The 21,980-nt window shown below is 34.5% G+C and overlaps 5 protein-coding genes across 6 annotated transcripts; 1 reads left to right on the top strand and 4 right to left on the bottom strand.

Moving 5' to 3' along the window:
- Nucleotides 1-1,503: 1,503 nt before the first annotated feature.
- LOC126684035 (uncharacterized) lies at nucleotides 1,504-7,522 on the bottom strand. Its single transcript, XM_050379455.2, has 8 exons — nucleotides 7,260-7,522; nucleotides 4,880-7,166; nucleotides 4,633-4,791; nucleotides 4,328-4,507; nucleotides 3,899-4,093; nucleotides 3,184-3,282; nucleotides 2,509-3,099; nucleotides 1,504-2,365 (listed from the first exon to the last, which is right to left on the bottom strand). The coding sequence occupies exons 2-8, from the start codon at nucleotides 7,079-7,081 to the stop codon at nucleotides 2,024-2,026; spliced, it is 3,768 nt and encodes a 1,255-aa protein (XP_050235412.1). The 5' UTR covers nucleotides 7,082-7,166; nucleotides 7,260-7,522; the 3' UTR covers nucleotides 1,504-2,023.
- Nucleotides 7,523-11,234: 3,712 nt separating this feature from the next.
- Nucleotides 11,235-12,023, bottom strand: LOC126684359 (uncharacterized). The gene is made up of 2 exons (XM_050379479.1): nucleotides 11,670-12,023; nucleotides 11,235-11,548 (listed from the first exon to the last, which is right to left on the bottom strand). Exons 1-2 carry the CDS (start codon nucleotides 11,955-11,957, stop codon nucleotides 11,447-11,449), a joined length of 390 nt encoding a protein of 129 aa, XP_050235436.1. The 5' UTR covers nucleotides 11,958-12,023; the 3' UTR covers nucleotides 11,235-11,446.
- Nucleotides 12,024-13,029: 1,006 nt separating this feature from the next.
- LOC126684237 (chlorophyll a-b binding protein 7, chloroplastic) lies at nucleotides 13,030-16,436 on the bottom strand. 2 transcript variants are annotated; one of them, XM_050379471.1, is made up of 6 exons: nucleotides 16,251-16,436; nucleotides 15,971-16,137; nucleotides 15,586-15,732; nucleotides 15,108-15,240; nucleotides 14,071-14,163; nucleotides 13,030-13,516 (listed from the first exon to the last, which is right to left on the bottom strand). In XM_050379471.1, the coding sequence occupies exons 1-6, from the start codon at nucleotides 16,383-16,385 to the stop codon at nucleotides 13,208-13,210; spliced, it is 984 nt and encodes a 327-aa protein (XP_050235428.1). In that variant the 5' UTR covers nucleotides 16,386-16,436; the 3' UTR covers nucleotides 13,030-13,207. The 2 variants fall into 2 exon arrangements, with proteins under 2 accessions (XP_050235428.1, XP_050235429.1); XM_050379472.2 differs by having other exon boundaries at nucleotides 15,971-16,112; nucleotides 16,251-16,345.
- Nucleotides 16,437-17,284: 848 nt separating this feature from the next.
- Nucleotides 17,285-18,041, bottom strand: LOC126684343 (calvin cycle protein CP12-3, chloroplastic). Its single transcript, XM_050379478.2, has one exon. It carries the CDS (start codon nucleotides 17,865-17,867, stop codon nucleotides 17,457-17,459), a length of 411 nt encoding a protein of 136 aa, XP_050235435.1. The 5' UTR covers nucleotides 17,868-18,041; the 3' UTR covers nucleotides 17,285-17,456.
- A 151-nt stretch (nucleotides 18,042-18,192) lies between these two features.
- LOC126684221 (mitotic spindle checkpoint protein BUBR1) lies at nucleotides 18,193-21,621 on the top strand. The gene is made up of 11 exons (XM_050379470.2): nucleotides 18,193-18,532; nucleotides 18,621-18,680; nucleotides 18,985-19,129; nucleotides 19,271-19,428; nucleotides 20,095-20,176; nucleotides 20,263-20,326; nucleotides 20,404-20,452; nucleotides 20,665-20,836; nucleotides 20,949-21,028; nucleotides 21,133-21,210; nucleotides 21,285-21,621. Exons 1-11 carry the CDS (start codon nucleotides 18,351-18,353, stop codon nucleotides 21,346-21,348), a joined length of 1,134 nt encoding a protein of 377 aa, XP_050235427.1. The 5' UTR covers nucleotides 18,193-18,350; the 3' UTR covers nucleotides 21,349-21,621.
- Nucleotides 21,622-21,980: the final 359 nt, after the last annotated feature.

Below are 21,980 nucleotides of genomic sequence, written 5' to 3'. Positions count from 1 at the left end.
GAAGACGTTCCTAAATAGGATTCTTATCAGATTAAGGTAGATCCCGACAAATCAGGAGAATCTCTACGATACTGCCGAATCCCTACAAAGTAGGATTCACCTGCCTAATACAACTCTACTAGGTATATTCGACTACTATAAAAGGAGCACGAGGTATGCCTAGAATCACAATTACATTCATATACTCAAAACGCTGCTCAAAGCTCTAGACTGACTTTAGCATCGGAGAGTTAATCGGACAACCACCGTCCGGTTAGCTTCTACCCTGTTTTGCAGGTTCACTCACCGGTTCAGAAGGCAGACTCCATCAGAAATGGTTAGGCCAAATATAATCTTATTTGAATTCTAAGAGCATTATAGCTATGAAGTTTAAAGAATTTGATAAATTGTTAATATTTATATGTTTTTCATATATTTGTAAAAACAATAAAATCTTTCACCTTTCACGTTTGTAGCAATTTAAGTATGTTTTTTTTAATTTTATTAAATAAATAAAAAGTAAAATTTTTTAGTGGTCAGGTTTTTGAAGGTGTACTTAAATCGCTATAAATGTACATGATATTTTTTTTCTTTCAAATAAACTTATATTATATTATAGTAGTATAATATAATACAATTATATTAATTTAATAATGTAATTCTAATATTAAATTATATTATTAAATTAATATATCTAAAGTTTGAGCTACCTACATGATTTGCATAAATTATATATTAATCAACTAATTAAATAAATATATAAAATAAAATAAATTTATTTTAAAATCAAAATAATATTTTTAAAATATTACCTAATAACATCCGCGTAACACGCGGGTATCGACCTAGTTATTTTAGTTTTATAAGATCCATCGGAAAAGGAAAATAATATGAGTACGACACTACTATTACTACTGCTGTTTGTGAAAGAGTTGACCATCAATCCCTTTAATGATTGTCCAAACAGACTATTTAGCCACTTTGAATGGTCCTTCCTAATCCTATTACACTACGGTGCCCATGTGATGCCAGTTTTCATGTACGGATCTTTCTGCCCTTTACCAATACCTCTATTAAATGTACGAAAAATTATTAAGTAGACCGAATCTACAACGTCATCCGTAAACTAAACACTCATAATACAATAATTCATTAAAATGATGCAATATCATAATATCACCATTAAGATTTGAATATATTTATTGTACATGATATTGCCATCATTTTAATGAAGTGTTATATTATGGATGGCTTAATTTACGGATGATGTGGTAGACTCGATCTACCTAAAAATTTCTCTGATTTGTACATCCAATCTACTTTCGATAATACATCTATTTTATTTACAGCTGCACCTCAGCTCAATTTATTTTACTGTTGCAATTTCATAAGTAGTTGGTATTAGGCATAGTTAGGTAGCAGCCAAGCCCTTGATATAAGTCGTAAAAGAAACTTATATATGACCAGTTCAAAGAGATTAATACAGCTTATATATGTAAAAAGCAACCTCTCACGGACAAAACAAACAAAAGTAATAATAATTATTAAGTATTAAAAGGTAATAAAAATGCAAAATAATGCTTTTGCGTCCATCTTGCACTTCAAGTATATACTAAATGCAAATATCTAAAAACCATCACCAATCTGTCACAATATTACATAAGCTTTATCTTCTATATAAATAAAGGTTGAGCCTTTCTCACAAATACTTCGACTCCTTCCCAGCCAAACACATATAACCAAAAATCATAAAACAAACTCGAGACAAATACCCAAAATCATTCTACTTGTTGCATTCCCTATAATCAATAACGAATGGACGCAATGCCGGAGAACCAGTGTTCATATGACCACCCAACTCATATACCAGTAACCCAATCTGTCAGCGGAGTATCAATATAAAAAGCTGCTTACACTTGATAGAATGCAAGCTACGCCAGAGCAGCAACTATGAATAGTAGTAATAAAAAAGAATAGCCTAACTATCTGTAGTAATATTCCACCATGCCTCTATAGGTTATCTACTTACCAATCACGTATGCATTTAGAAACCAAAACCGAGGCTTCGTAGATAAGTGCTGCCATTGCCCAATAAAAATAGGGCCGCCACTATAACAAGAGCAAAAAGAAGAACCCACATCCATGTCTGCATCCTTCTCTTATTCCGATTCCGAAGTGGCAGGGGCATTGATTTTGCCTTGGTTTGCTTTGCAAAGTGCAGTTGCTTTTGAGATCTCTTTGTCACTGCCACAGGTTTCTCAATTGTTTCAGATTCCTTGGTTTCAGCTGGAGTTTCAGAATTTGGGGCAGCCTCTCCCTCAATGCTACCATTCACTTCTTCTAAACCCTTCTTTTTCTCCTTCTTTCTTGCCTTCTTCTCCTTTTCCTGGACAAAAGAAGTATCATTAATAAGGGTGCAGACTGCAGAGTAACCCATTAAAAAGAGAGCCGAAGACCGCAAAATAGACATGTTGCAATACATTAAAATATTTGCACTTTGCAGTATTAGCAAGTGTTGATAGAACTTACCTTCTCTTTCTGCTCAGCTTCCTTCCGTGCTTTCAGTTCAGCCCGAGCTCGGGCTTTATCAGCATTTCGCTTCTTCCTCTCCATTGCCTCTTTAGCTTTAATTTTCTCGTCTAATAGCCGTTGTTCTCTCAACATGGCTGCTTCCTCTTTCTTCCTCACATCCTCGGCTTTCCTGGCCAACTCTTCTTCCTCTTTAGTTAACTTATGCTCCTCTGTATCCGCCTTTTCCACCTCAACCCTGCCAGAAACAGTTGCTAACCCTTTCCCTAAAGTAGCATGTTTTACAGGTTTTTCAGATTTAACAGCTGCATCATTTTGGCCCCTAACCTTTGATACGGAAATAGCATCTTTATTTTCATTCTTCACAGGTGCAGTTATTTTTTCTTCTTGGAGAGCGGAAATAGAAGGTATAACGTTATTCTCAGCCAATCTTTCATTCACAAAATTGGGAATTACAGGCGGGTCCTCATCGGGGCCAAGTGAACGGCCATCTAAGGTCCGAAATCTCCTCAATGTACTCCTCCTGTTGCATCTCTCATATTCTTTTCGGAACTCATCATTTCCGTTCCATAATTCCATAAATCTTTCCACCTGATATATCAATTCTACAAGTTAAGTACAAATTCTTGGAAGAATTGCCATATTCAGCCAACATATAGAATCTCATTAGCTCACCTGATTAACACAGTGATGTTGGAGTTCTTCTTTTTTCCCCTTGGATGCTAAATCTGAAGCTGCCGTTGCGTCATCCTTGTACTTATAGAAGTATTTACTCTGAAGATGAAATGAAATATCATCGTATGTTTTTCACATAATCTAATGGCTTTTAAGTTTTCAGAAGAAAAGACCACAGAACCAAAGTGATGCACAGATAAATGTGGTTTCTATACTCGTTAACAAAATTCATAACTGAAAGCAAAATAAAATATAGTAATCCAACAAGTAACCTAAAAAAGATGTCCAAGATAAGATTCTCAAAATGATGTCCATAAATAGATACATATGAGAAGCAATAAGTAGGGGGTTCCTACATATCCCTAACAGCAATCAGCTACATAGGTTATTAGCAGGAAATCTGACGAAGGAATAAAATCTTAAATCTGAGACTGGTTGAACGCTTCAACTTGAACATATCAAATTGATCTTCTTAAACATTATACTAGAATACCAATGCTATCATTTGGTAATGTTATCGACAATTAGAAAGTTCCTCCCATCACGTTTAGAGCTTCAGCGAAAGTAAATGGGAAAAATTAAAAAATTGAGGATGTGACAATCTGATAATGTCCACTATTGCTTCCCAATCCAAATCATAAAATATACTTGGCATATAGCTTGATGAGGAACATGTTTACACATATGATAGATCACCAATAAGAGAACATAATACCTTGTCATATAATCGTTTCCTTAAACTCTGTAGATGTGCATAAGCTTCTTGCCGTATGTCATCAGCAGCTCTAAATTGAGCTGCCAATACATCTACCTTAGCTTTTTCACCTTGATATTTCTTCTCATCATTTTTGGTGGCTGCTTCAGCTTTGAGAGCACTTTCTCTAAGTAGGTCTGCTTCTTTCCTTAAAATCTGAAATATCAATAAACAAAAAGATTCAACACCTCACAACATCACAAAGAAAGCATTATGTAATTACATCATAAATGGGTTATGGGTAAATGAGAGAGAACTTTTTTTTGATAAAAATAACTGCAGTGAATCATGAGAATAGTGATGGTTACCATCACATATTTCCATTTCTATTTCATTCATGAACCCACTTGCGATGTACATTAAGGATGAGAGCAAGCAGATAATTCATACCTTCATCCGCTCTTCAAATTGGACTTTCTGATCTATAGCCTCCTGGACGGCTTCCTGACTACCAAAATTATCGGAGAGCCTTTCACGAGTTTGCTTTAATTTCTTGATTTCAATAATATATTGCTTTTCTTCCTTCAATGGTAGGGTTTCATGTTGTATCTTGTATTCAATAGCATGTATCTGCTTGCAAACCAAAGAATACCATGAGACGATGAGCAGGATCATTTACATATTGGAAGTATTTAAATTGACCAGACAATAAACTAATCTGTTAAAAAGAAAAATAAATAAACAACAGATCGCACCGTATCATCAATGTTCTTAAGCTCAGATGCACTCTTCCCTCTGTTAATCACGACTAGAACAGAGTCTATTTCTTTGCGTTTGGCCTTAAGCAGGTCACGAGCTGCTGTCTCTTCCGATAGAGCAGCATCAATAGATGCAGTGAACTTGTAAGAATTGGCCTAGTCATAAAAAGACTTAATCAAATTGCAAGAAACAAAAATCAATTGTTAGATAGATGATATGATTATTTTTACAAAGTTTCCTCACCCTTTCCTTCTGTATCTCAGCTCGAATAGCATCTCGACTTTTAGTCTTTTCATCAACTTGAATCTGAGCACGTTTAATCTGTTCTTTTAAATTATCATCATCATCGTATCTAGGAATTCTGATCATGTAGTAGAATGGCCGTGTCACCACGTCAACCAGTGAATTTTGCCCATCGGAAGCATCAACTATGGAGCCTTCTGGGGAAGATATTGAGGCTTCTTCTTTGTTAAGGCTTTCGTTGACATCCATTTCTTGAGGAGTTTTCTTATCACTGTCTATAATAACAAGATCATTTGCTATGCTTTTAACATCAGCTCGAATGAGATTTGAGTTGCTTTGACTGGTAACAACAGAGCCATCCAACACATCAGCTGCTCCTGCAGATGCCTCAGCTTGTAAACACACCTCATCTTTTGAGGAAGCAGAGACTTCCTCTTCAGATATAGTGGCAGTGCAGTCAGTCTCAGTTTCAAGACTAGCATCCATATCTGGGGTGCTTGACGCCTTTTCATTAGGAAGAGGGTGACAATCAGGCTCAATGACTACTTCTCTGTCATTAACAAGATGCGAACTGAGACTTTCACTGCTATCTCCATCTAAGTTCTCATCCAAAGTCTTCATACCATCGTGTATTTCCATACTGTTGACAGGAGAAGGACTTCCAATTTCAACAGCTGATCCCGCTGTTGGATCACTAGCAGGACCAGTTGGATCACTTTTGTAGCTTTCAGTGGCTCCATTCTCAAACAAATCATCTTTGATAATTCCAGATATTCTATTATCTTGAGGCGCGATTTGACTATCATGAACTGAGTCATCAGAAACAGTCTGTGTACGTATTTTTTCAGCATCCAAATTGAACTGGATAACAGGAGCCTTGACGTCATTCGTTGGATCTCCAATTGCACAATTATTGATAGCAGCTCCAAAGCCCTTTCCAGTTTCAGCATCAGAAACAGTTGAGGTTCCATTGTCGATAATTTCAGCATAAGAATATAGTGAGGTTTCAACGTCATCAGAACAGCCATTTGCCTCACATGCCAAACCATTAACAGGGTCCTTTTCCGCGTCACAACCTGGAGCTTGGCTAGAGGACAATCCGTTGGTATATTCACTAGATGAGGAGGCATCAACAGCTTCTGCTCCTTCCATCTTTACTTCAGTATTCTGATCCAATTCAGATGCTGTTTGCAGACAGTCCACAGGAAGGTTGTTAGCCAATTGAACCAGATCCTTCCCTTGATCGGAGCCCAAAGTGCTCTCCTCTTGAATTTCCTCCTCAACACTAGACTGAGTCTGCTTTGATTCAGTAGTATTGGCACTGTCTGCAACCTCAATGTTACCGGACTGATTTGGTTCTGTATCAGCTAGACTGGCATTATCTACAGCCTCATTATCACCACATTGATCTAACTCTGACTCAACAATATTCATACTGCTTGTGACCTCAACAAGGCCAGACTGACTTGCTTCTGATTCACAAAAACTGGGATCTTCTATGACCTCTCGTTTACTAGATTGATTTGACTTTGATTCATCAATATTTGTGCTGCTTGTGACCTCAATATTACTAGACCGATTTAGTTCTGATTCAGCAACATCAATATTGCTTGAATTTTGAGTTGGAACTGACTCCATAACGTGTTCTGACTCAGCCTTTGCATCAGTGCCATTAGCCTGCAGCAATGCAGTTTCAGGCTCAATAGTCTCTGAATGAAATTCCGGAGTTCCTTGTGCATCTCCAGCCAAATCTTCCTCAACGGACTGTTGATCATCCTTCTCATGCGCCTCAAATTCAATGACCAAGTTTCCATTGGGAACTTGGGGATCAGCACTTGGGGCTTCAACTACATCCACTGCATCCCCTTGATGAACAAAGTCTAAACGATCAACCACATTGTCGGAGTCCTTCAGAGTAGAACAGGTTGTTTGAGCTACTTGAGAATTGGCATAGAGATCCGCAGAGTGGGAGTGTTTGGCAGAAACAGGATCATCTATTCCACCAATAAAAACGTAGGAGGCATCTGGATCATCTTCTGAATTCCCCTTCCCAGTCTTACTCTCGTCCTTAACTCCATTACAATCTGCAAGGGGAACAGCAGGCGTCGGTGGACCCTCATGGCCACTCATATCCAACCCACGCTTCTCTTCCTCCGTTGAATCCTTCTCGTTCACGTTCACATTCACTACATCCTCCGTCATTGTACCGTTAAAACAATTAAAAAAACAAATCGGTCACCTCTCTCTCAGCTATACGATCAAACAACCGACAAGCAAATAAAGCACGCTACAAATTGACAGAATATTTAAAAAAGAAATCAGAAAAGCAAACAATAAAGATAAAAATCAATGAGCAAAAGAAAATCAAAAGAGAGCGTACCTGGAAGGTAGAAGCGGGTCGAGATCAGAGAATGCGGGAGAGCAATGCAGAGAATGTGAAAGTATGGATCTTAGGGTTTTGATTTAGGAGTAAAATGCGATAATTCTGGCTGTGGGGGGAGCTTCACGAACAAACGGGAAGGAGAGAATGGGAGATCTCAAACTAATTTTATTCAATAAATAATAATAAATCCTAACCAACAGCTGGCCAGAAGGAGTTTGATTCAAACAGAGTTTTTATTTAGATTTTAAAGCAATGTGTGTGTTTTTTTATTTTTTCAAAATTTTATCGATTTTTTAGGTCCCATTTATATGGCTGCCAAATCAATTCAGTGTTCAATTTGGTTTTATATTTTCTTTTTAGGAATAATATAAGTTTGATATTTAGTATTTGGGTTGGGTGATAGACAGATGGATTATTTCTTTTTTGGAACTATTATTTAACCCATAATTACTATTAACACTTCAACTCTGCAATTCTAACACACTACCCGCCATTTCCCCCTTCTCATCACATCACACCATCTTTTTTCTGCTTATCAAATTAATTAATTAATTAATTATACTTTTTCTATTCTTTACATCTATTTATTGTAACACGACTATGTTCAGTGTTCACTGTTTAAGCTAAAACAAAAATAACATAACTTTCTTCACATTACTTTTCCATTTATTTTTAAAGACGGTAAACTTTTTGTTTTTTGAAGTAAACTTTTTTTATATAGCGTCTCAACTGATTTTCCAGCTTGTTAAATATTTCAAAAGTTCACAAATTACTCTTATTTATTAACTAAAATTCATTGTAGTAATTTGTTTGATTATCATAGTATATGACATATACTTGATTTCTACAAAAAATAATGTGTAATGCTAATACACAAATTACAATATAAGAAAATAATCAGTTAATGTGAAAGAAGAAAAACGAAAGAAAAGGATGGGAAGAAAGAAAGACATGAAATTGGGGCAAAATCCAAACCAAAAAGGCCGAGCTGGGCCCACATCTCAACTAAACGCGTCAACTTGAATTAATTGTAATCAATATCGCCTATATTACCACTCTTTTTTTGTGATTTATTTGCGAAAAACTCCAATATCGAACCATCAAATAATCGTGAATATGTGACACAAGCTCATCCCAAATTCCCAATTCAAAACTTTTTCATAAATATAAATATATTACTTTATATTATTGAATGTTTAATGTTTTCAATTATTGATATATAATGTGTACTTTGAGTATCTTAAATTTAGATAATATAAAGATTTTAAATATATACAAGTGTAACTAATTTAAAGTGTTTATCAATGTATGGACAGTGATAATATTAATCGGAAAAAAAATTCAAATACCATTTTTTTTGGTAGAAAACAACCAAAAAAACTCATTTAATAACTAACAAACGAGAATACACCTAAATCTCCCTAAAACAAGCTAAAGGGAGACCAAAAACAAAAACATCTAATAAAAGCAGGGGCGCCCTTGTTACAAAAGCCTCAAACCTCTCAAGCTAAAGCTGAAAACAAAAACCAGTGCCACCAAAAGACAATGACCAAGGGGAAACTACTACAAACCTGTTACAAAAGTCTCAGGCAGGAAGCAGCACCTACTTGACCAAAACAAAAGACAAGAAACATCCAAATCAAAAAGTTCCTTAAAAATATGGGAAGTATACTCCCCCTTCAAATCACATCTAAAGCATTTAATAATAGCTGCATGTTAAGTTTTCACAAAAACTCATTATTAATGCTTAAATAGTTTTAGCGACGTTTCATAATATAAATCCAACAACGAGTGCAGTTGTCAATAAAAGAGACATAATAATGAAAATCCCTTTTTGTATAAATAGGAGAGGATCCCCAAACATCTCAATGAATAAGATCAAAAAGTGTAACAGAAAAAGTATTCCTTTTAAAAAAAGACAAAGCGGAAAACTTTGCAAGTTTACAACCACTACAATCAGAAATATCATGAGTTTCTAAATTTCCTAAAACTCCTATAAAAGGTAAAAATTGTAAACGAGACCTAGAGAAATGACCAAGACGAGAATGCCACAAATAAAACACAGAAGAAGAAGGACTCAAACAAAAAGATGATACGTCCTCACCTAGAGCAGCAGTTGCAATCTTATATGAAGTCCTCATTTTCCATGGCTGGTTCTAATCACTTATTGGGACTTTGGATTATAAATATAGCAAGCAAAAAAAAAAAAGGAAACTAAGCAACCGTTATCACAAATTTGACCAACAGAATAAAGATTTAAAGTAAGAGTTGGAATGTGATAAACATTGTATAAGCAATTTTACTGTCCTTTTTGTGTATTTTTGTGTTATAGGGGTGAATTTGATGCTAAATTTTTAAGTTGCGAGTCTGTTTGTATTAAAAGGAATAAAATATCAATTCACCTCCTCAACTTGACACGAAATATCAAAAGAGTCATTTTAGAGGGTTTTGGATAAACAAACCCGCAACTATTCCAAAGTATATCAAATCAGCCCCTCTCTCATATTTTTCCACTTTCAACCGCGTTTGAAACACACTCGCTTGGTTAAAAGTATAGTCCCTATTATTTTAAAAAAATACAAATTAATACCTAAAATTTAGTAAAAATATATGTTTTGAGGAGGAGCAACTGTTGCTCCTCGTTGAGGAGCAGATCTGCTCCTCAATCTGGGTCTGCTCTTCATCGTGGAGCAAACCCATCTGGTTCTGCTCCGATGATTTAACGGGGAAAAAAAATTCGTTTATAAAAAAAAAATCTAGTGAAAAAAAAAATCTGAAGGCGATTTTTGGTGAGTGGTCGGTGGTGGAATGAAGTGGTCTCCAGTGAAAAATTGGGGGTGGATTGATTTGGTTTTATAAAGTTTAGGGGGGTGGGGTGATATCCCCACTTTGTTTGCATTTTTGATATGAAAACAAAAGTTGTGGGTTAGTTTGATTCAAACTCTTTCAAAATGACTCATTTGATATTTCGTGCCAAGTTGAGAGGATGAATCGATCCTCTTTTTGAGTCAAAAGTATTAAAAATAATTTTTTTAATATTTCATGCTAAGTTGATGGGGTGAATTGATCCTTTATTCATTTAAAAATAATAGAGTTGAGAAGAAGTAACTGTGATTTAGGAATAAATTTTAACCATTATTATATACGTCTCCTTAGACTTTAAATCAAACCATCTATAAATTATCTTGTGCATGTTTGATTTGTTTTTTCCATAAAATGGAAAAAAATATTGTGCATTTGCTAATAGTCCAATGTACTATTTCCCCTTGACTTCAATGTTACATTAATTACCTGCTACTGCTGCGCCCATCTTCGAGTTTTTAGTTGTATATTTCTGTGCAATTACTCTACTAAAAAAATAAAGTTATATGCCATATATTTATAATAAAAATTGATATACATTGAAGGTGCTTGAACAAATTTAATGATTTTAAAAAGATAATTATTTACAAAATCATGATTTTTACATAAAATTAAAAAAAACACGACTTTTTAAAAATGTCAATCACATACATAATTTTTCATTTCTTTTCAAATACATCGTCGACAATTTTTATGAGCGGTTTTGTTAATGTGACATGACACGTGGCAAACCCGTTGGTTATCTAAGTCAACAAAATTTTACCGAAAAATGTGTCGATGATGAATTTGAATAGTAAAAAATGTTTGTGCCCGTGATTGACACTTTTAAAAGTCATGTTTTTTTCTTCTGGATTATGGTGTAAGACCATCTTCAAGGGGAGTCATCAAAATGGGAATTGATGACTCTCCATCTCCAAGGGAGTCACCAAAATGCATTTTGGTGACTCTCTCACACTCTCTTTCATCAAAAATGGTGAAGGAATTTTTCCTTCACCATTTCACTTTTTGAATATAATAATGTGGTTAATTTACATTTTAGTACATATAATTTGTTTGTAGTTGTATTTAATTAATTACTTACTTTTTAAATAATTTAACGAGACAATGATATAAAAATATTACATGAATAATTTTATAAAACAATAACATAAAAATCTTACATGAATAATTTTACAAGACAATTAAAAAAATATTACATAATTAATTTTACGAGACAATAATATAAAAACATTACATAGATAATTTTACGATATAATAACCTAAAAATGAAACATACTACGACATTACATAATAAATAAATAGAACACATATTCTATCAATTATTAGAAAATTTCAAAATCTTTCATGATATTCCAAACATGGTCGAATTTGAAACCGTTACTGTAGCTTGGATCTTGCATAAGTAATATTTTTGCTTGGGCTAACTGCAAGTTATTAAAAATATCAAGTTAATAATTTGTAAAAAAATAAATAAATATTTAAATTAAATTTCAAGAATTTTTTTTTTATAAAATTAAAATATAAAATTACATTTCGAGTACTTACAATATCTTCATTCGATACTCCACTAGGATTCATTGTTTCGATTTGTCTCATGCACCCATTTAATTTTCGGATTGCCTTTTCTATAGTACGAACACGAGCACCCACCGATCTAACGTTGCGTTCCTCACAATTTTCATTTTTATCTTTGTTATACGCTTCCTCAACTCGATTCCAAAATGAAGTTGGACTTTGTTGCACACCTCTAATATAATCTTGAAAAATCTCCATATAGACTTCACATAATCGTATATCTTCATGCACACCGTAACCGGACGTTCGAATAGACATTTTTGTAATGAAAGTAAGGCTATTAAAAAATGTGAAGGTGATATTATTGATTGAAAATAAGATAGAATTTTTTTGTGGGTTGGAGAACTATAAAATCTTCTTCAATAAATAGAACAAAGTATGGATAAAGTAAAAATTAAAAAAAGATAATTGTAAAAATTTATTACCATTGGATGGATATCGTAATAATATCAATCGTTAGATGAGATTTACCCTTATCTTCTTTATGAATAAAATAAAAATAAAATAAAAATAATTGTAAAAATTTAATACCGTTGGATGGATTTCGTAAATAAATTGATCGTTGGATAGAATTCACCCTTATCTTCATATGGATAAAGTAATCATAAAAAAATTGTACTTTTTTTTACATTGAATGGATTTACCTTGTCATTATGAGGATTGATTTATGTTTTCGTTAATTTTAATTTTATGTTGTGTTAATTTAAATAAATTAATGTAATGTTTATTTTAGTCTTTTTATTGTATTAATTTAAATAAATTAATGCAATGTTTATTTTAGTCTTTTTATTGTATTAATTTAAATAAATTAATGTAATGTTCATTTTAAACAATTTTAATAAAAATTAAATTTTATAAGATATTCATAATTAAAAAAATTAATAGCAATTTATTTTTTTAAATATAAATAATACTATAATTCGGATGAATATGAGCATAAATAAGTTTGTGGGTGAAATTGGTAAAAAGTGTATAAAATGTTAAGAATTAAAAATGATTATTTTATTAAAAAGTAAAAAAGTATGTTTTTTGGTGAAGAATTTGGTGATGACCATTGGAGTAAATTTGGTGAAAATTCACCAAATTGAAAAATGGTGAGGGAAAAATGGTGACTCCCTTTGGAGATGCCCTAAAGGTCGTAAATTTATATATAATTAACTCTTTTTTAAATGGCTCAAATAAGCCTTTAGTGTAGACTGTTAAAATATCAATAACATTTGCTATGTTTATTACCTTATGTAAATAGTTAATTAATAACGAATAATATCTAAGATAATAATAATTTCTATTCAAATTAATATAATAATGGAAAAATAAATTTCAGTGCATGTTACAAATAATTAATAATTGTTCAAATAAATAACACATAAAAATATGATAATAGTTTTTACAAAAAACATTAATTAATTACAAACAAATTTATTTAATTTAACATTACAAAATACTTCGTAATAATAAGCTTCGTATAGTAAGACTGGTTATCCGTATGCACACTTGAACATACAGTATCAATTTACATGAACTTTGAGCACAGAAAACAGATTGTTGTGAAATGGATCTGATATGTGCTCAACAAGATTTTGAACTGGGCCTTTACCTGTCAAAGCTGCTTGGGCATAAAAACCTAACCAGGCAACCATCGCTAACCGTCCGTTTTTAATTTCCTTCACCTTCAGTTCCTCGAAAGCTACCGGATCACTTGAGAGGTTCAAGGGATCAAAAAGTGCCCCTCCTGGATAATTTATATCACCTGGCAAGTAAATTCCTAATGGCTCCAATGCCTCAATTCCACAATATCTTGCATACTCTGGTCCAACCTGTATGCAATACCACTTGCATTCTAAGACCATAAATATTTGCAAGGGAACAGTTTAAAGCCTAGGTAGCACGGACACGGACACGAATACGGGGAAACGGGACACTTAGACACGGCGAAACGGTATAATTTTAAAGTTTCCTATGTAAAAAATGAAGTTTCGTGTCCGATACGTCAAGTGTCCGAAACGTTTCCGAAACGGGAAACGTCGATTGAATGAAGTGTCCGTACTACCTAGTTTAAAGCTTCATCACATAACTAACGAGGGACACTTTAGTGTCCTGCTATCATCAAGGATTGCTCGAGAGTGCGGACTAGAGGATAAGGAGGGATAGCGCTACTATTCTATGCTAAATAATTGCAAATGCATAAAATAGCGAGGGTCTATAAGTATGCCATTGTCAGCCAGATGAATTAAGCTATTTAGGTTGGTCCAAATTAATTCAATTGAATTCTAATAGACAGCAGCACTGATATGGACTAAACAAATGCAAAATATTGCAAGCTTTGAAATTATTACAGGAAATAAGAAATATAGCTTCATTAAGGGATTACCATGAGGAGCACTTGACAAATAGCAATAACAATCACTCCTTGGCTTCCAGCAAAGTGGAGTCCCGGGATGCCAAGGTAATCCAAAGTATCTCCCTGTTAAAATGTTGAAGAAACCGGAAGATAAGAGATTAATCAAGTACTGCTACCATTTGAAAACAAAAATCAAAAGGAATTTTGCTTTTTGTCACGTTCCTAATCGGAGGTCGGAGTCAGACCGGCACTATGACTCGAGTATGTTTAATGCCACCAGCCCATAGTAAGCCTTACAGTCTTAACTAACAACCATAACCGAATATTTATTTACAATTAATCAATAAATAAAACTACATGAGCCCAAAATACTATGTATATGTCAAAATTTCCTAAAATCGGATTTTGGGGTGTAGCAATACGAAATTGTGAGTTTCCTCAACTTTCATGTTTAAAATTTTATTAAACACGACATAAATTTTAATATTTAATTTCAGTAGATTTGAAAATAATTGGTTAGAAGTATTTTATCATCTCAAACTAGTGGGCTGCTATACTATCTCCCTATTATCCAAAAAATACCCCACATTTTCAATTTTTTTGTTTATATCCCAAAGTTTTAAAATCGTCAATTTTACCTCATTTCCCAATTTTCATTTTCAATTATACCCATTTTTTCAAACTGGAGTTTTCACTCTGAAAAAAGATTCAAATATGTTTTTCGTATTTGACACTTAGTACAAATAAGCCCTTAATATTTTAAAAATTACTAAAATTTGAGAATGTCTCAAGACATTTGAACCATATTTTCCAAGTGGAAAAACTCCAATTTGAAAAAGTGGGCACAATTGAAATTGAAAATTGGGAAATTGAGTAAACTTGACAATTTTAAAAGTTTTAGATATGAATGAAAAAAGTAAATATGTGGGGTGTTTTTGGATGATAATTAAGCCAAAAGAAAAAGATTTCAAAATCCCAAAAAAAACTGCTAGGGGAGATGGCAAATTAGGAAACTTCATATCCCACATAATTGAGAGCATTGATGGAATGAAAGCAAAGTTGCTGACCTTAAGCTTTGAGTATCCAACTCGCCACCAAACAGGTTCAATGAAGTGAAAGGCACCTGATAAATCAAGTACTTCAGGAACCAGAGCACCAAGGGCAGCAAGCATAGCCCAACGAGCATGAAGTATTTCGAAGCTACACAAGTTGAAGATCACAATCAGCATTTGTAGTCATAGAGATTAGAAAAGAAACAAAAATCTGCATTAGGCTTGCACTACACTACGCCACTAATGTCATGGAAAACAGTAAACATTATAAACCACTTAGAAGACATGGAGCATTTGATAGTTTCTGCAAAAATTGGCAACCATTTCATGAAAAGGCTCATCAAAGTTGACAGCAATATTTCAATGATTGATCAGGATGTGCAAACAGAACACACTTAGCATTGCCTTATCATTAAGTACCAAACAAAACTCTAAAATTCCAATATGCATTATCAAGGTCATGCTAAAAATGGACAATTAAAGTGCAGCATACTTAAAGTATCTCTGGAAAGCCACAGAATCCGTGCCCAATCCTGCGACATCAAAGCCATAATCCCCAGGCAGTTCTCCAGTGAGATAAGCAGGATAGTCATACGGAATAGGACCAAGCCAGCGAGGACGGTCTTCTCCATACCACGAGCTGCAAATTTAAATATTGAAACACGCATCTAAGAAGCTAATATATATAGAGCTAAAAGTGTATCTTTCTCTGGCTGCTTGTAAAATGTGCTTCAAGTGGTTTTCTTATAATCTAAATTAATAAATTGAACAGTAGCGGTTACAAGTGGAAGCATACTCAAAAACTGAAGGTAACCATTTAGAGATGAATGTCATTGTTTGAATTAATAATAACAGCCATGTATCTATGTAGAAATTACCTATCTTTACGGGCCTTAGCAGCTAAAGCTTGGAAGTTGGAAGATTCCCTAACAGCAACCTTTTTTCTCTCCTCCAATCGCCTCTGAAGCGACTCACCCAAGGGGCTATTGGCGAGGGCTTTCACCGCCGTGAATGGGATGGCTGAGAATACGAGAACCCCAGCAAGCTTCAATCACAGCTAATTCAAGCGTATCAACAATAACGCACTTCCTCCAAAGCCATAGTGGGATAGAGAAAAATAACACAATATACTGAATTCATATTAATTGAGTGAGTTACCTCTTGCCATGAAGCTTTGCAGGATAAAGCAGACTTATTGCTTCTTGTGTTGGCCACTTTTCGAGGTATCGGACCCAACAAAATTGAACCTCGCGAGATAAACGACGAGGCAGCGGAAGAGAGTGACGCAGCCATCCCACCAGGGTTGGCTAGTACACACAATTGCCTTTCAGCCGTTAAAATTGACTGCCACCATTACAATTAAATAAAGTCAAAATGTACAAACAGCTCCTATAGTTTCCTAGAAAGTACATATAGGTTCTTTAACTATTGTTTAGGACAACTGAACCCTTTTTATTTTCAAAATAGAACAAATAGCTCCCTTCCGTTAAACTTCTAAAAAAACAATTGTTGATTAATTCGCTGATGTGCTCTCATTAACCTATACAAAAAAGTCCAAAAATAACTTTAATATTAATAACATTTATTAAAATATCCCATTTTTTTTATATTTTTCGTTTATATTTTAAATTTTTTAAATTATTAATTGTATTTCACTTTTTAAGTTTCAGTTTCAATTGTACCTATTTTTGTGAGTTGATATTTTTACTCCTCTTAAATAATTTGTATATGTATTTGACTTGTAATCTAAACAAGCTCTTAACTTTTGGAAAATACTAAAACTAGAAATTATGTGTCATATATATATACGTATGTGTGAAATATGTGCATTAATCGGTATAGTTCGATTTGATTTGAAATTTAACAAATTTTAGTTGGTAAAATTCGACCGATTTTAACTGAATTTTGTTGTATTTTTTGGACCAATTAATCTCTATGCCCATTTTGTCTAGATCTATTATGGATTTAATTTTTTTGGTATTAATGTATTAGATCAATTTGGATTACATTTTACTTAGCCGAAATGCACCATTTTCTAACCCGATGTTGTGGTTGAATTTGAGACTCGTTAATAGTCGATTTGAGACTCGTTATAGTCAGATTTTATCATTAATATCCAACTTTGGCAAAAAGAAAAGATAAATGATTTTTCTTATAAGTTAAATGGATATTTATTGTGTATATGTATAATGTGACTCAAACATACATATTTTATTGTTTGGGACTTGATTTACATTTTACAACAAGACAAGGGATGTAAAAGTAAAAAAGAAAGACGGTATGGATGATGATGAGATTCAGTGGGGAGCAGTGGACGGCGGCGAAGGGTGGTTTTAGTGAGCAGTAAGAGAAGCGCAGGTAAAGCTAATCTTGATAAACCCGACACTCATCCGTCTCAGGGTTATGTTGGCAGAAATATTCGAGAGGATCCTGTTTCTCCAACTTAAGCCTGAGATCAGCCTTCGCCTGGCTGACCTCCTCCACCTCATCCCACGCTACCTTGCACTCGTCGGAGGACTCATCTCCTTGGCACACCTCTTTGGCTTCCACCACTTTTTTCTCAATCATCTCTGTCAGATGCTTCTCCCTCATCTGCGTCCCCTTGAACTTTGCTCCTCCTCCCATCGCTTTCACCCTCAGCCTTGTTGGCCTTATAGAAGATGATGAAACGTTGCACACAGCCTCAGGTCGAGGTAAGAATCTCGTAGACAGAAGGATCGATGCCTGTCGTGTCGTTGGAGCGCTTAGAACTGCAACTGAAGGATGGGACGCCATCTGATCTTCTTCGTCAACAGATTGGTTTTAACTCTACTGTTTGTAGAGCTGGTTGAATCTCTCCAATTAATACTGCTTTGCATTGCCCACTGATTATTGATGGAATTACCTAAATGCCCCTTTCATTTTCGAACTTTACTGGTTTGGTTTTGGCTTTTCGTGAAGGAAACAGATAAGATAAGTTTAGCTTTCCATGAATTTCTTGACAACAGTGATGAATGCAGTGTCTGTCCTTCCTTTTTTTTATTTGATGGGCCACCACTAAATGATGTTGGATGGCCTAAGCCCATGCGCTCCAACTTCTAAAACTGTAGAAAAATTCGAATTCGAACGCCAAAAATGGTAGGGCCAGGGGGCACAAACTTCCAACCCGAATGTCCATATAAGAAATAGAAGCAACGGCTACTTTATTAATTTCAAAATTGTTTTGCCAACGGTTAAAAGAAGTAAACCAGAAGAAGACGAGGAGAAGCAGCGATATCGATGGAGGGATTAGATCCGGAGACGGAGTTTCTTGCGTCGAAACAGGAGACAGGTTATGAATGGGAACTGTTTAAAGAAAATGTAAGGCCTTTGAAGAGAGGCCGTAATGTTCGCCTCTTGAATGATGCCCTTAAATCTCAAACCCAAAATCAACTCAAGAAGGGTCTTCTTGACACTCGAAGGTTTACTCTTCTTCCTTCTTTTCAATCTTGCTGCAATGCATTTATTTCCTGATTTTTTTCTCAAATATTTCGACTTTTCTTGTTTCAGGAAGTGGATTGAATCAATTGACGAGTATAAAGGTGATGATCCTCTCCTTCCATGGCTTCAGTAAGTATCCTTAGACTTCATTACTTACAATTTAAAAAAGGAGATAACCATCTGTTGATGTATTTCGTGCTTCTCCGTTGTTTTTTATATTACCAATCATGTGAATGACTTAGGGTTGTGTTTGCTAACAAAATACGGATCGTATCTCAATAACATCTTACATATACTGTTATATGCTACTCAATACTCAACCTAATTCGCTATTTCTTTTTTGTCTTTGTCTGTCATGAAAGTTCAAATCTTATTCTATTAGCATCTGTTTAACTAAAAGTTAATCATTCTCTATTTTCTTTTACATTTGAAGATGCATCAAATGGGTCCAGGAGTCATTTCCTCCAGGGGGAGACTGCTCTGGACTAATAGTGATATATGAACAATGCGTGCGTACCTTTTGGAATTTAGACCGCTACAAGGATGATCTTCGCTACCTCAAAGTTTGGTTAGAATATGTAGGTTCTTTGTCTTTTATGGCAACTCTTCCTTGTGTGCTTTACAATATAAGGTTTCCTTGCTTATTTACAGTCACTCTATATGGGGTTCTTTTCCCCAGTTAGTTTTGGAGAATGATTGCTTAACGAAATGGCATGCAGGCTGAAAACTGTGTCGATGCAGAAGTCATCTACAATTTTCTTAATGCAAATGAAATTGGAATATCACATTCTGCTTACTACATAGCACATGCTTTACATATGGAGTCCAAATTTAAAATGAAAGCTGCGAATGACATATTCAATCTTGGGATATCTAGGTAACTCTTCTTCTGGTTGTGTATTGCATGAACTGACTGGTCCGTGTTGTTTTGTTTGTTAAAAAAAGATGTCCTTGACATTCACAACACTTACTTCATCAGGGTAAAGCTCAAATTTTTCTTTCTTTTTGCCTTTTGTTCTGACGTTCCATTAAGGGTTAATTATAGGTACTGTAATTCAGTTTTAGCCTCAGATTTCATCCTTCTTTTTCATTGTTTACCTGTTTAATATGAGCTTGGAGTTTGTAGATGTGAGTTGTACTTGCATAGAAATGGGTTACTTTCCTGAATTCATAGTCAGCTTAGTAGATTTGTTATGTAGATGTTCGTTGCATTTGTATGACTTGCATTATGTTTGCTTGTGATCACTGTAGTTGTTGCTTATCTAAGTTTATATTTAAACAGCGGCATTTGGACTGACAAAGGCCCAAAGAGTTATCTAGAATTAAGATATGAATTTAATGTGTTTGCGTATATCTATTGTCATGCAACAATTTCTGAAATCGGTCGTAGATTTTTAAGAATCTATAACATGTGGAATTTTATCACAGGTGGCAGCGAGATGTGATTACGAAATAGTTTAATCTTTCATAAAGTGATAAATTCAATTTTTATTTGGTTTTGCACGTAATTTTCTTATGTTCTGAATGTTTTCCGTTGCTGCAGGGGTGCTCAACCAATAGAAAAATTGAAGGAAACATACAAGAAATTTCTCATTAGATCAATGAGTAGAAAAAAAGCTGTGGAGGTATGTCACTAACTAATATGTAAAAAAGGTAAATTATTTGTTCCGTATTTGATATTATTATTCTTGTTTTCTCTGAATATTTTTAGGATGACACTGGAGAAAATAACCTGCCTGCTCGAAGCTTTGGAACTGTGTTGTCCACGCAGAACAGTAAGTTTCTATTGCTATGTTTGACCCATCAAGTTTCTGTATAGAAAATATGCTGAAAACCTACTAATTTCTTCTAGGGAAGCAATATATGGAGCCAATTGCGAGGAACAAATTGCAGTCAGACAGGTAACCCATGGGATTCTGGGATAATTTCCATGGATAATATTCTTTCTTTAGTAGTTAAGCAAACTTGATTTGAAGGTGAAAGGTAGAAAACTTAATATTCTCTAGTTAGTTTTACTTTTTTTATAATTCACAAGCTGTTGCAATTAGCTAGAGCTACTGAGACTGAGAGTATATTTCAGTTCTCACACCCCATTTATTCGTATTGTACGTAGGGCCCAAAGGACGAGTCCCTTTTCTGTTTACAAAGACAAAAATACTAACGTCTTGCTAGAAAATCAACCAAGCAAGTCAAAAACAGATTTGAATGCCTGGAACAGTCTTGGATCTCGAGCTGAAAGGAACAAAGAAAACAATGCAATTCCTGCTAAGTGGACAACTTACAAGGTGACCGACTGTATGGAGCATTTTATTTAAATTTCCAGTTCTTGCTATAACTTAATCTCATCTTAAGGTCACTCAAAACACGTATAACCTTTACATGGATGAGTGGTTTCAGGTTCCTCAAAAACCCGGACCTAGAGCAGCAGCAACTGCAAGTACATGCATTGAAGTATTTGTTGATGAGGAACTTGTAGAGTGAGCAATTCCATCTCTGTAACTGATGAATTTGTTGTGCATGCTTCTAGATATGTGTCCATCTCCTGCTTTTTATTGATCTGTTATCAAAATTCTTTTATCAGATCTGAGAGAGCACCAGCTCAGGGTGGCAAGCCATTTTCCTTGCAATTAAGGCAGGGTGATGGAATAGATATAAAAAAGTAAGCGGTAGCTGCAATTCAGACTTGTTATTTGGTTTCCACTATTTTAATTTCTCATCCATCACTGTCTGCAGGGAAACTGACTTACTGAGGGAGAGTCCACTACGCAATTTTCCTTTGAAGAGCCTTCCTAGATAGACAATGTCCAAATTGTCCATTTTATAACTTGCTGCCTTGGATGAGCTTTTATCTCTGAAGCTTCATCCATCACTGTCCGCAATTACTTGTTCTTCTGTTATGTTAGATTGTTTTTCTTTCACTGAAACTATGATTTAGTAGTTGTTCGTTTGTACTTGTTTTTCTTATATTTAATTTCCAATCTTCCACATATTTTGTTCAATGATGATTTGGGGACTTATGCCACTCCTTGGCTGTGGCTCTGACCAAAAATAGACGGAATTAGATTTTATATTTCCATGGCATCACTAGTAGAGTTTTATTTGCATGTGTAGAAAGCATAGAACAAGAAATTTCTGAACAAATCCGGTTGCAGCTGGTATCAGGCATCAGTTTTTTTGTTGATTAAAAAAATAACAAATTGCTAATTTCTTTTAGGCCAAATCCCCAAAAAAAGCCAAAACTTTAAAAAAAGTTTCACAAAAGTTCAAATCTTTTAATTTTATCCAATTTGTCCTAACACACATAATTTCGTTTCGATTTTGTCCAAGCCTCAATTGTTGAATTGATTTTACATATGTGGCATCTATGTGGCGCTGACAAGGCATGCCACACGTATGCCACCTTGGCGAATGCAAGGTATAAAGTCAAAA

The sequence above is a fragment of the Mercurialis annua genome, linkage group LG1-X, assembly GCF_937616625.2.
Source record: "Mercurialis annua linkage group LG1-X, ddMerAnnu1.2, whole genome shotgun sequence".
NCBI classification, from domain to species: Eukaryota; Viridiplantae; Streptophyta; class Magnoliopsida; order Malpighiales; family Euphorbiaceae; genus Mercurialis; species Mercurialis annua.
The sequence above is the reverse complement of the archived record's forward strand: the minus strand, read 5'-3'. Positions and strand labels throughout refer to the sequence as shown.